Source organism: Temnothorax longispinosus, chromosome 12 (genome assembly GCF_030848805.1).
Source record: "Temnothorax longispinosus isolate EJ_2023e chromosome 12, Tlon_JGU_v1, whole genome shotgun sequence".
Taxonomy (NCBI): domain Eukaryota; kingdom Metazoa; phylum Arthropoda; class Insecta; order Hymenoptera; family Formicidae; genus Temnothorax; species Temnothorax longispinosus.
Genome location: NC_092369.1, coordinates 4,314,788 through 4,328,807, shown reverse-complemented (window position 1 = coordinate 4,328,807; position 14,020 = coordinate 4,314,788). Strand labels below are relative to the sequence as shown.

Below are 14,020 nucleotides of genomic sequence, written 5' to 3'. Positions count from 1 at the left end.
CTTTATTTGTTGAAACTAGTTGATTTGTTATCTACGATAAACGAAGGCGGGCGGAATGTTAGAAACGGGCAATAAAAAGCGTGAAGAGATTGTGTAGGTGTAGACATCGGTGAGCATAGTGGATTTATAAGTGGCGATTCGGTGGAATGCTCATAGATGGCATCGGTGTTACAGTTCCCTAGTTATCTTTAGCGTTAAGTGTTGAGCGAGCGCTGCGACGACGACGTTGCGCCCCAGCGCCGGAAAAAGGCACGGACCGACGATACTGCGCAAGCGTGAACGTGTCGGGATGAACGTGAAGCCCGCCGGGAAGGTATTCGTCTTCCGGCTAGCGAGGCGTAGAGTCGCGTTCTTTTACACGGCGTCGTATATTCGTTTAATTGCTACACGATTGAAATCCGCCAAACTATTGAGTCTGAGACAGATCACGAGAACGTCTCCGTAATATCAGAGGAGGCATTGCAGCCCTGCTCAGAGGCGATTGAAAGTACCTCGCTCGATACGACTGAAGGAAGGACGAACTTAGCCATTACGACGAGGCCTTGGTAAAACGGAAAGAAGCGGCCATCTTAGCCCTTTGCACAGGCCCTCACGGTTTTGGTCAATGACCATCCTATCCAGAGATAACAACGGCGGATGCTTTCAGGTAACATATCGAACTCGTGTAACTCAGAGATCACTTACGAGATTGATCGGCAACTCTCAAGCGGATTATGATGAACGCAAGGTCATCATAAAATGCGATCGTCTGATTACAGAGTTCGAGAAAGCACGGGGCGATGGATAGCATCCTCGCATAACTCACGGGGCGACGGATTACATCCTCGCAGAAAGGCTATATCGCTGCCTAAATATTCCGGAATTAATTATCGGTCTGAGCTCAGTCGAACTTAAAGTCATTTTGAATGGTTGCAACCCGCGAATAAAGTCATTGATTCTCGATGTGTAGTAATTTAACTTACGTTATCGATGCACGCGTGATTCGGATATTCACGCATGGTCGATATTATCTTAACGAATATTGCGATTCAACCCGTGGCTATTTGCCAGCTATTAACGTTTACGAAACACCGTATTACATACGAAAAGTTAATTATCATTTAATTGAGTTCGCTCTTCATTTATCAAATTATGTATACTACTCACTTAAAATACTTATATAACTGGATTGACTGCGGAAGTTACTGTATCAATTAATAGAAAGAAAGTGCATTATATTGAAGTTATAGAATCTCACACAATATTTAAATAAGCCTAGACATTCTCTCGAATGCTTTACTTTGCATATGTTCATTTGCTTACTCGTTAAGTGAGATATATATATATGTATATATATATATATATGGATTATTTTCGACGAATTACTAGTTGACCCAGTACTTCAACTTATTTATGCTTTGTATATTCTTGCTATATTTATGTAACGTGCGTTTTAAATAACATGTTTAACTTGTATGATCCTTCCTTAAAACAGATTTAAGGATTGAAATCACTTGATTGTTTTTCTCTGATAGAGATACAAATAACGGAAATCTGAGTTCCTACAATCATTTATGATGAGAGATTAACTTCTTGTAGTGACAAATGAGAAAGGATTATGCATTGATAATTCAACATTATCTTATTTTGTATTTATGCTATGTGTTCTCTGTATAACATTTATTACGATATATTCATTGATTATAACATAACTGCCATGGAAATACACAATCTTTTTACCGACGTAACAACAAGAAAAGTATCGTTCCCTTTTCTATAATTCTTGAGCTCTGGCTCCTGCGCGAGCTTGTACGTTTCAAACATTAGCAAACAGCAAATAATGTTCAGATTTGAAATTGAAGTCCTCACTGTAAATGCATGCCTTTACAGTACTCCTGTACATTACGTAGATACAGAGATACGTCATTTCTGACAGTAAAATAATTATTTATTGCGCTATTGAAATAAAAGGGAGCTAAATCTGTTCAGAATGTAGCATAAATTCTTGTAAATAGAGATGGCATACAGAGCTTTCGTTGGTAAAAAGGTTACTAAGTCGAATCAATAAGATCGCGAGTTGCATTACCGACTTCCCTTAAACTCACTATCGATATAACGGCGCTATTAATCAGTAAATAGATCGTAACCATGGCGCTGATGCTCATCTATACGTGACGCTCTCAGCGACAGCTTCTCTACGCGCGACTCGTGTGTCTCCGTGTCTTCACTTACGTTCAGCAGCTCGATTATTGAGCACGTAATATTTCTCAGCATCATATATCTCGAATATTCTGAAAGTGAAGGAAGGAAGGAAGGAAAGAAGGAAGAGCGTATCGTATTCATCCGAGCTTCTCAGCTATGGCATCCACCTTTATTCGAGACTCTCAGTCTCTGATTCGGTTTCCCGAATCGATAAATAATACGAACAAGCCGTTCGTTTGTCTAAGGAAATACGGAGATCGATAAAAGGAATCAGCCATTGAGATTCCTTGTGGCCGCCATTAACGTTTCCTTCGAAACGTTTGTCCTTTGGACACTCGAAGGTAAGAAACCTTAGCCTGTGTGGCTGTTATTAAATATTAAAGGAATACTTCGGTGCGAGATTTAGTATTTTCTGTTATGCGCATAACTCGAAAAGGACGTAGTGATCCTTTAACCGGAATAAATATCCAGCAAGGACGTAGTGATCCTTTAATCGAAATAATTATTTATAATCGGGAATGATTATTAAGACAATTGTCACGTGAGCAGATTATTCATCATTAAGTGAATTCGATAATATATTGTTTGCGTTTACGTTTAATTCTTCGAACAGTTTTGCGGCACATATCTTATTGATTCGAGTCTAATATTATTCTTAATTGCGTCTTCTTTTTCACATTAGTTGCGTTTACTTTTCAGTATAAACAGTATTGACTTTAACTTTAACTCTTAATTCTGAGTGATTATTATTTTCAATTGTAATAACCAAAAGCGTAATAGAGATTCTTCTGGATCTCAAGTAACTTTAGTACAAGAAATTTCCTTTATCTTTTGTGCATGCTCTGTTTATATTCTTTTTTGGTAATTGGATATGTCTGTATATAACGTATATGAATTCAATGATGAATTGATCCGTTTGATTGTCTGAAATGCCCTTTCGGCAAAACTATTCCTACTTTCTATTTACATTTCTATTTACCTTTATCATCTTAGTCAGGAATTCAATTGTAAAGCTTGCTTACAATCATCTTAGTGCTTAATATTAAAGAACGGAATAGGATTCTTATCGTCATTGAATTCAAAGATTCTTATTTTAAGTATTGTTCTCAATTACTGAATTATCTATTTATGAAATTGTCATATTTACTTAAATGTTTTGATTATTTGCTCGAATAATTATCGAATGTGTTCTATATTATAAATGAAACTCTGTCTGCTGCAATATAGCGCATATGTATATTTCGTGTTTTGCTATTCGCATATTTATATCTTTTAATTATCATTACAACCGAATTAAACATTTGAAATTTGTACACACTTTGTCGATGTTCTGTTCCTTCATCTACTAAATAATAAAGGTTTTGTTTTGCTCTAATCGTACAAAACCTCTATTAAATAATTGCTAAAACATTGCTGTAGTTAACAACAAACTGTGGATAAACAGTAAACTGCAATCTCACATTATTAATAAGTAACACTAGTGTATCTTATTATGTATAAAGAGAAAGAATTAACTTCAAATTATTAACCCGTTGAGGTCACACCTCCTAAAAATAACGTAGAGGTCACATGGGGTCCAATGGACCCCACAACAGTTTCCATTTGCGTTCTTTTTGATGTATCGACTCAAACCTTGAACTGGAATTAATTTATGACTTCCTCTTGATAATCCAATAATTTAAAAAAAATTTTTATGTTGAAAAAACGCGAGAAAAAAATTTTTTTTCGAGAAATTTGACTTTTTTTACAGAAATATTCCTCAAAATTTTTTGAGATAGAGTAAAAAAATTTTGTGCATTTTACTCTCAAAATAGTATATTTTTAAGAAAAAAATATAAAAAAAGCCTGGGGTCCACTGGACTCCTCTTATGACCTCAACGGGTTAAGATAAACAACTTATTTTTTATTTGACAAAAGTATACTCACTTAAGTAACGCCACTTACAATTAGTCTAAAAGAAAACAAATATTTCAAAATTTTATGTACTGTTCGAGACTGTAAAAGCAATATAATGAAGCACTCTAATGAGAGGACGGCTTGAGGTTAGGAAATATGTCAATCGACTTCATACTTGAAGTATACGATATTAGAGTATAATACGTATCCTTATATAGATTTTTAACTCTGCCTACCGCTTGATGTGCTATCTGTAAATAATTAATATAAATACATATACGATCACAGATTTTTTAACCTCGCGAAACCCACAGTTTTTTAATTTATTATTGTTTTACAATTTCAAACATATATATACACTCGTACAAAAAAAATAGGGAACGCTTCATAAACCCTAAAAATTAGGCTATTTTCAAACTGCTGTAAGTCGGCGAAAAATTATCGTAAAAAAAATTTTAAAAAGTATTTTGAAGCTTGAAGTTTTAACTTTAACGCACTTTCGGTGGATTTTTAAAATTTTTTTATTTTTTTTGTTATACGTCTTAAAAAAGAACACATTGTTTTGTTCCTTAAAATTAACTTATGTTTGACTACTTGAAACTCAATTAAAAAATTTTTTTTCAAAAAATTCAATTAACGTTTCATAAACTACATAATTTTACCTACAAAATGCTTTTTTTAAAATTTTCCTACAATTTTTTTTGACCGATTTACACGACTTTGAAGCAAAACCTGTATTTTTTAGAAAAAATGACGTAACTCGATGAAAAATCATCGTAGAACAAACAAAAAAAAAGCATTTTAAAGCTCAAAATGTCAGCTTTAACGTGGTATCGGTGATTATAAAAAATTTTTTTGTCTTTTTTGTTTGGTGCTAAAATTAAAAATGTTGATTTATTCCTTAAAATGACACATTTTAACACTCTGCAGTTTAATAAAAAATTTTTTTTCACAAAATTCAATACAAATACCACAAACTGTAACATTTTACCTACAAAATGCTTTTTGAAAATCTTCCTACGATTTTTTTGACCGATTTACACGACTTTGAAGCAAACCCTGTATTTTTTAGAAAAAATGACGTAACTCGATGAAAAATCATCGTAGAACAAACAAAAAAAAAGCATTTTAAAGCTCAAAATGTCAGCTTTAACGTGGTATCGGTGACTATAAAAAATTTTTCTGTTTTCCTTGTTTGGTGCTAAAATTAAAAATGTTGATTTATTGATTAAAATTACACATTTTTAACACTGCAGTTTGATAAAAAAATTTTTTTTTACAAAATTTAATACAAATAGCACTAGCTGTAACATTTTACCTACAAAATGCTTTTTTGAAAATTTTCCTACGATTTTTTTTACCGATTTACACAATGTTGAAGTTAACCCTTTTTTTCTTGAAAAATGACATTTATCGCCGACATTAGCATTAACCAATGTGCACCACGTGGAGGTTGTCATTTAAATACTGCAGAAATGACGAGCTGCAGAGTCCTTATTTCTGCTGTGACACACACACACACACACATACGATGTGCAAAATCTGACCGACAACCTCCACGTGGTGCACATTGGTTAATGCTAATGTCGGCGGTAAATGTCATTTTTCAAGAAAGAAAGAGTTAACTTCAACATTGTGTAAATCGGTCAAAAAAAATCGTAGGAAGATTTTCAAAAAAGCATTTTGTAGGTAAAATGTTACAGTTTGTGGTATTTGTATTGAATTTTGTGAAAAAAAATTTTTTATCAAACTGCAGAGTGTTAAAAATGTGTCATTTTAAAAAATAAATCAACATTCTTAATTTTAGCACCAAACAAGGAAGACAGAAAATTTTTTTATAATCACCGATACCACGTTAAAGCTGACATTTTGAGCTTTAAAATGCTTTTTTTTTGTTTGTTCTACGATGATTTTTCATCGAGTTACGTCATTTTTTCTAAAAAATACAGGTTTTGCTTCAAAGTCGTGTAAATCGGTAAAAAAAAATCATAGGAAAATTTTAAAAAAAGCATTTTGTAGGTAAAATTATGTAGTTTATGAAACGTTAATTGAATTTTTTGAAAAAAAATTTTTTAATTGAGTTTCAAGTAGTCAAACATAAGTTAATTTTAAGGAACAAAACAATGTGTTCTTTTTTAAGGCGTACAACAAAGAAAATAAAAAAATTTTAAAAATCCACTAAAAGTGCGTTAAAGTTGAAACTTCAAGCTTCAAAATGCTTTTTTAAATTTTTTTTTACGATAATTTTTCGCCGACTTACAGCAGTTTGAAAATAGCTTAATTTTTAGGGTTTATGAAGTGTTCCCTATTTTTTTTGTACGAGTGTATATATATATATATATATATATATATATATATATATATATATATAAACTTTCGTATTTTATTTCCAAACGGGACCGTGTCCGATCGACACCGTGTGCAATCGTTACCGTGTGCAATCGTTACCGTGTCCGATCGGCACCGTGTGCAATCGACACCGTGCCGATCGACACCGTATGCAATCGTTACCGTGTGCAATCGTTACCGTGTCCGATCGGCACCGTGTGCAATCGTTACCGTGTCCGATCGGCACCGTGTGCAATCGTTACCGTGTGCAATCGGCACCGTGTGCAATCGTTACCGTGTCCGATCGGCACCGTGTGCAATCGTTACCGTGTGCAATCGGCACCGTGTGCAATCGTTACCGTGTCCGATCGGCACCGTGTGCAATCGACACCGTGCCCGATCGACACCGTGTGCAATCGTTACCGTGTGCAATCGGGACTCACTCGACTGAAGCAGTAGCAGTCATAGACATTTCTGCATCTTGTGGATAACGTTCCTCAAGATTAAGAGGTTGTGAGAAAAAAAATGAAATGTTTTAAAGTAAAAATGTTAAAAACTTTCTTTTATGATAACGAGATTCCCACTGTCCCTATCTACTATCTAGCGAAACCACTGCCAAGGGAACGGGCTTGGAAAAATTAGCGGGGAAAGAAGACCCTGTTGAGCTTGACTCTAGTCTGGCACGAAGGAAGCTATTTGTTTGTTTTCATGATAATGTTCTTCTTACAAATAGACCAACATATTTTACCTAATCTATTATCATCTTCATGTTCTTCATAGTCTTGATAAATCAGATCCATTTGATCTTCTTCATGTTCTTTTACTTCACATGCATCTGTTAATATGAAACAATTATAATTTATATATATAAATACCATTTACTCTAAATATGGAATAAAAGACTATATAGATTTTTTAAATTTACTATTTGATATATAAACAGGCTCAACAGAAACAGTAGCAGTCATAAGTATTTCTGCATTCTGTGGATAATGTTCCTCAAAATTACGGTTTTAAAAAAATAAAATAAAATGTTTTAAATTATAATTGTTAAAAACTTTCCTTCATGATAATGTTGTTGCTTATTTTAAACGTAAATTTTAATAAAGCTTATGACAAATTAGTTTATTAATTTATATAAGCAGTACCTGGCAATAATAGAGTAGGTATAGCATCCCTGCTTAATTTTTTTGGAAAATTTATATTTATCTTCAAAATGATCTTCACATACAGTCCGGTTACAAAGTTTATCTTCTGGTACCTTCAATAAGTTTGTATTTCCAGTTGCTGCTAACCATTGTAAATATCTTTCTCTATTTACAAATGATTTTGGAAATATAAACATCCGTTTACTTGTTGATGTACAACAAAATATAGTACATTTTTTATAACTTATTGTAGCAAACAGCAAATCAAAGCAGACTTAAACTGATTTGAACTGATTTGAACACCTTGGACAGACTCAACATGAACTTACAAACAGTAACCTATAAGCGTAAATTCTATAAAATTTCTTGACGATACTAGTGCCCTCAGTAAACATGGGGGAGAATTACTAAGACCTCGCCATTCGTATATTAGTTTGTTGGCCCTGCATCAGCCTCACGGCACCGTCTAAGACGCGTGCGCAAAATATCGGTTACAAGACAATTTCCATAATAAAAGGGGATAGGGTTGGCACGAACGAAAATCCCTAGGTAACTCAAATTAAATTTCCGTGAATTTGTAACACTGAATAAGTAGTAATATGTTGGTTAGCCGACACCATAAGCGCGTGTTTTGACATATGCGTGTTCGCCGTATATGAAATAATAAATATTTTATAAACACCTTTTTTTTAGATAGGATACATGTGTGACGTAGCATGTAATTAAAATAAATGTAATAAAAAATTGTACAATAACAAGGTAAGAAAACTCGTATTATAAAAATAAGTAAAAAGATGTATAGATGTGTGGATAAATTATACAGTAAGATAATAAGAAATTATTACTGGTGCTGTAATAAATTGACGAGTGACAAATTACTATTGCTTTGTAATTTTATTATTTTTGTAACAACATTAATGAGCAATAATAATTAACCACTGGCCAATGTATTACAATCAGTATCTATTTTCTATAAGAATATTACGTACATAAACAATATAAAATTCACAGTGACATGTCTAGGTAAATGCAATTCACTGTTAATTGCAGCTTCGATGTTCTTCGAATTTGTCATTATTGTCAAGTGTAGCTAGTAGGATAACAAAGTGAGTCCTACCTTATGGAGTGCCCGTCGGGGAGCGGGGTGAGGAAACGGAACGCGCGGGGAATGGCTCCGTAGGAAGTGGGGGAGGGGATGGCTTCGGCAAAGGGGCACCGCTTCACTTTCCGCCCTAGGGCGGAAAGTAGTCGCGATCACGCGTCTCGCGCGTGTTCGCTGCCCAACGCCATAACCTCACTAACCGCTCACGGTATCTTCCCGCGCGTCCCGCTTCCTCACCCCGCACCTAGACGGGCACTCCAGGTGGTATGGAATCAATCGGTCCTCACCTCGCACAACGTTGCGCGAAAAACCAAAAAACACTCAAAAAGCGGAGCGATAGCGACGAGCGATGTTGTTTTTCGCGAAAACGCTTCGACCGTGAAAATTTGCCGCTCTCGCCGCGAGACGTTCGTGAGTCACAGGTCACGCCGGTCGCGATAGCGATGAACCGCGTGAACGTTCGACAATATTTGTCAAAGCAACGCGCGGTTCTCGGGGCGTACATAAGCGCTAGAAAACACAAATCTTCTATTTTTGTTCGTTTCCAAGGTCTCGGGAAGGAAACGACGCGGTTACCTTTGACCCTGTGTATTTTCCGTTGTTCGTCGGACGACGAGATCGGAGGCGCGCGGTTCTCGAGGCGTATATAAGCGCGAGAAAATACGAATTTTCACGCAATTGAATTGTCAGTTTGAAGATTTTGAAAGTGCGAAAACGTTGATGGTCTGAACTCGCGCGGTACGTACATATGGAGAGAAAAAATGCCATGGAGAGTGAACAGAAAGATAAGGAAGTTCTGATGTCGTTGTTGGACGAGCCGTTCGAGGATCAGGTCGTAGAGGTCGAACCCACGCCAATGGATATCGAGTCGGTTAATTTCGCTTTGCTCGATCTGCTGCGCGAAATTTGGAATCCTGAATGTCCGGCGTCGCGGAATTTGAGACTGTTGCTCGCAAACGTCTCAAAGTACCTGACGACTACGAATCAGAAGCGAACCGATTGTGACGTACGTCGTATGTGCGAGGCAGCAACATCAAGAGCGTGCTGACGGAGCTGCATAAATTGTGGCTAAAGGAAGGTCCGAAGAGTCCTACCTGTTTCGTGAACGAAATGTATAATTTCATTCGTGATCGACTTCCGTCGAAGTTGTATTCGTCATTAGTGAGTGATCTGATGACACAAGATACCTTTTACGAATGGATCAACTATCACGACAAATACGTCAAAAGTTTACCCGTCGATGCGGAAGGGGATATCCTCGCCGCGATTTCGACGAATCATTCGTACAGCGCGAAGAAGCGGGACGAGAAGGAGGAGGAGGCAGTATACAGCGGCGGGCTCGACGCGTTGTTCAACCTGACGGAGAAGGGTCACGATCTCGATCGTATGCCGCAGAATATATCGAAAATGAAGGATCGACGGATGCTTACCGTGAGGTCGCCCGGGGAGATCGGATCGCAGTTGATCCGCCTGGACGTCTTCGACGTCAAGGATATCGCGAATAAGGAAAGGTGTGATTGGTGGAGATACGCAAAATTGCGATCTCAAATCTTGACCACTTTGTCGCGTACGGATCGCAAGCGACAGTTACTGCGCCCGTTTTTGGACCAAGCGGCGGACGATTTAAAGAAGATTCCCGGTGTTGCGAAGGAAACGAGGAACGTCGTCTACAAAAGTGGCCGGAGCGATGATTGAAAAATAACACTACATTTCATGAATACCCATACTTTTTTATTACAGATGAGATCAAAAATACATATAAATGTCTACGTATCTCGAGACGAATAAATATACAAATATCTGAATTATTTTCTACCTTACGCTATTATTTCTTACTTTTCCTTATTCGTAGGTTATCGGAGAAGGATACAAAAATGCAGTAACGGACAAAGTTTTGTAAGTTTTCTTTTCCCTTTATTTTAACGATAAGTGTTTACAATAATTTCTCGGTATTTCCGAAGCACAGAGTGGCTAACTCGCAATCAACGATGTCATTGCTATCGAAAAATTCGCTCTCACGTATCGCTCTCGCGAGATCCGTCACGGTGGCCGCAATAGCGATAAAACGCGTCAACTTCGCGTCGATCATACCGGTTATCGCGCGCAACGAGGTCACGAGGCGATTGATGCAAAGGTCGGGGTTGAACATATAGGTCACGGTGTTCATTGAAACGATCAGACGAGTCGTGGATGTTTCCAGGCGTAGAGTCGACAGATTATTAATCTTTCCAATCGTAATGTTAAATGTCCGTTTTCGATGCACATCGGTGGTGAAGCGCGCTCGTTCTTGCCACGCTGCAGGTGGGACAAGACCGTGCGTTTTTGATCGACGAGTTCCTTCCACGTTTCAGGCGAGAGCGAGATTTCCTTGCCGTGACAATCCCCTATGACGATGTGCACGTAGCATGGGAGTACGGTTGTGATACCGACGTCTATGAATTTGTATCCCGTTTTAGTTAATAGGTATCTTCTTTCCAGAATTCGCACCGGATGACGTTTAACGTCGCTTTTCAAAATACCGTTATCGTGACTGGAGATGAAGAAAAATTATTGTTAGATCGTAGGCGAACGATACGGGATCGTCGCGATCTCACCACGTGTTTTTCCGGGAGTCGACGTTGCCCCGATTCGGAAACGGAGTCTCTAATTCCGTCGATTGCTCGTCGACTCTTTTTCTTCTTCTTTTCACGCTACCAACACCGTTCTCGAGATCGTCGTCGGATTGACGCTTTTCAAAATACGGGGCGTGTAACGTCGAGCACAACATCGCTTTCTCTCTTTTTTCCGTTGTCGCGGTGCGGCTGACGGATCACGCGAGAATGAGTCGTCCGAGGGAAGTTGAGGCGAAATATAGTTTAAAAAAATAAATTACGATTCCCCTCCTTTCATTAATATTCTCAGGAGCGGCATGCAAAAAGAGGGATTACGTTGAATCGTTCTATTCTTTCTCTTCTCTGTTTGACGTTTCCCTCGCGTTAATTCGAACAAATCGACTCAATAGATCTCGTAATTGCATCATCAGACCATCTCTCGGGCAGGTTAGGTAATACCGAAGATCCCAAGATCAAATGCCGGATGCCGTTACGGTTTTCGTAAATTCGTTGAATCTGTAGAATCGGTTTTTACTGATAAAGTACAGATTACCGTCGATGTATCGAAAGGCCGACGATACGCTGTGAGGTATTCCCGGAAATATCATGTCAATGTGGTAGAACTTAATGATATTCATCGAACAATCGTCTATCTCGCCCACAAAATTATCGTCGTATATAACGAAGGTTCGTCCTTCGTTCGTGTTCAGCACGGCGTTGATCTTCCTGGCGGTATCGGGAAGTCCGAGATCTGCGTAAGATCTCGGCCAAGTTGAAACTAGCGTTAGACGCGGATAAGTGATCATGTAGCTCATATTGCCCGCGAACAGCACGATATTGCCCGAGGGCGCCTGATACGCGGCCGTCAGATGCGTGAAATTCTTAGGAAGAAATTTCATGTAGTACGTTAATAGCAAGGGTTTCTTGTAAGTTTTTTCGTCTATATCGTTTGACCACATGTATCGTTCGTGCGAGATGTACAATCGACCGTTCGTTATCAATACGGTATCCACGTTTCGCAAGGTGCACAGATCCATCTCGACGTCTTTCGTAGTCGTCGTTGCTATCGTCGTCGTCGTCGTTGTGGTAGTCGGCGGTGTCGTCGTCCTTGTTAATTTTGGAACTTTAGCGTTTTCTTTAGCGCCGTACAGGTGTTGAATGGAAAGAACGTCTTCTAGAGTGAGTTGAACGGGGAATGTCTTCTCAGGCACGTACGCGTACATCACCGAATCTTCGCGGAAGGTGTGCGGCAAGCCTAAAGCGTGACCGATCTCTTGCGTCAACGTCTGAAGTAAATTGTACGTTTCCGGGGGATTTTTAGTCAGCTGTGTGCCACGTCTCCGCTTTGTCCACGTGCACCTTCGAGACGAAATTGGGGTCTACGGTGGGAAAGAACGCGTGAGCGACATCTCCGTGGGGACCTTTGAATGCAGCCGAACACGGTTCGTTTTGTCGGGAGTATAGCATCACGTGACGCCCCTCACGAAACGATATCAGAATATCGGGATTCAGCGAATCGCGCTCGAACGTCAATGACGAATTCGCTGCCCACAGATCGAACGCGGCTCGGGCCGTTTTCAAGATTATCTCGTTGGCCAGATGAAAGTTCCATTTGAGATGTTTCCTCAGCCATTTGTCCGAAAGCGGAGCAAACGTGCACTCCGAAATGTCCTCGACTCCGCAACGCGGTTTACCCATTCGAATCAGCGCCTCTTCGTTTATTTCGCCGTCGCCGGGTAGTCGATAGAATTCTTGAAACAGTGAGATGGCTCGATGTAACTCCTGCGTAGTGTTGTAAGACGATGAAAATCGCTGTGCACCGTTGTTGTCGTTTTTCCCTTTTTTTTTGCATACGAAAGTACCAAGAATGTTGTTAGACTTCCAAAGATTCATGTAACGTTTGTGCTTTGAGCAATATCTTTTTTTTGGTATTAATTTAATCTTGTGTAACCATTGTAGCGTAGTAGACGAATCTTTTAATATATTTGTTAAAGTGTATAAGTTATACATCGTTCGTTTTTTGTAACTGTAAATATACATATATATATAATAAATGTAGTAATTTTGTAACGCTGTAGAAAAAAAGATATTTTGATTAAGAATGGATTTTATATGTAAAAATTTGTAACTTACTTGACTCAAAAGACTGTCCTTTTATTAATATTTAGATATTTATATAATAAATACCGAATATTACTTTTATTATTCTCTCAATTACATGCGTATGTACGCATTAAAATGGAAAGTCGTATCAGTCTTTCAACAACAATTGACACAAGATGACTGATAGAATATGAGCACAAACACGCCAAATAGACCGAATACTACAGAATGTAAATAATCAAGGTCAGAAGCTAGTATGTATATATATAAACAAGCTTGTAAAGCGCGCCACGAACCCATGTGACATCTCGTTTCGCGTGAAAAGTGTATGCGTGGGGGCAGTAGGTTCCGCCCCCCTGCGGGGGGCTCCACATCTTTTAAACTAGACACATAGTGTGCCTTACAAAGTACATGCGTGAACTTTTCGGATTTTCAACTTTTCACGCGAACCGAGGTTTACGCACACCCCCCCCCCCGTGCTTTCGGGGGAGGTGCGGTAGTCCCGAAATAGTTCACGCATACACTTTCCACGCGAACCGAGGTTCACGCACACCCCCCCCCCGTGCTTTCGGGGGAGGTGCGGTAGTCCCGAAATAGTTCACGCATACACTTTCCACGCGAACCGAGGTTCACGCACACCCCCCCCCGTGCTTTCGGGGGAGGATAAAAAC

General features: G+C 38.5%; 2 protein-coding genes across 2 annotated transcripts; both read right to left on the bottom strand.

Moving 5' to 3' along the window:
• Window positions 1–11,719: 11,719 nt before the first annotated feature.
• Window positions 11,720–12,469, bottom strand: LOC139822694 (matrix metalloproteinase-2-like). Its single transcript, XM_071794647.1, has one exon. It carries the CDS (start codon window positions 12,467–12,469, stop codon window positions 11,720–11,722), a length of 750 nt encoding a protein of 249 aa, XP_071650748.1.
• A 94-nt stretch (window positions 12,470–12,563) lies between these two features.
• Window positions 12,564–13,139, bottom strand: LOC139822693 (interstitial collagenase-like). Its single transcript, XM_071794646.1, has one exon. It carries the CDS (start codon window positions 13,137–13,139, stop codon window positions 12,564–12,566), a length of 576 nt encoding a protein of 191 aa, XP_071650747.1.
• Window positions 13,140–14,020: the final 881 nt, after the last annotated feature.

Bases quoted from the DNA above. Each gene is read 5' to 3' on its own strand.
- LOC139822694 (XM_071794647.1), bottom strand. From the start codon at position 12,469: ATGTACGCGTACGTGCCTGAGAAGACATTCCCCGTTCAACTCACTCTA.
- LOC139822693 (XM_071794646.1), bottom strand. From the start codon at position 13,139: ATGAATCTTTGGAAGTCTAACAACATTCTTGGTACTTTCGTATGCAAA.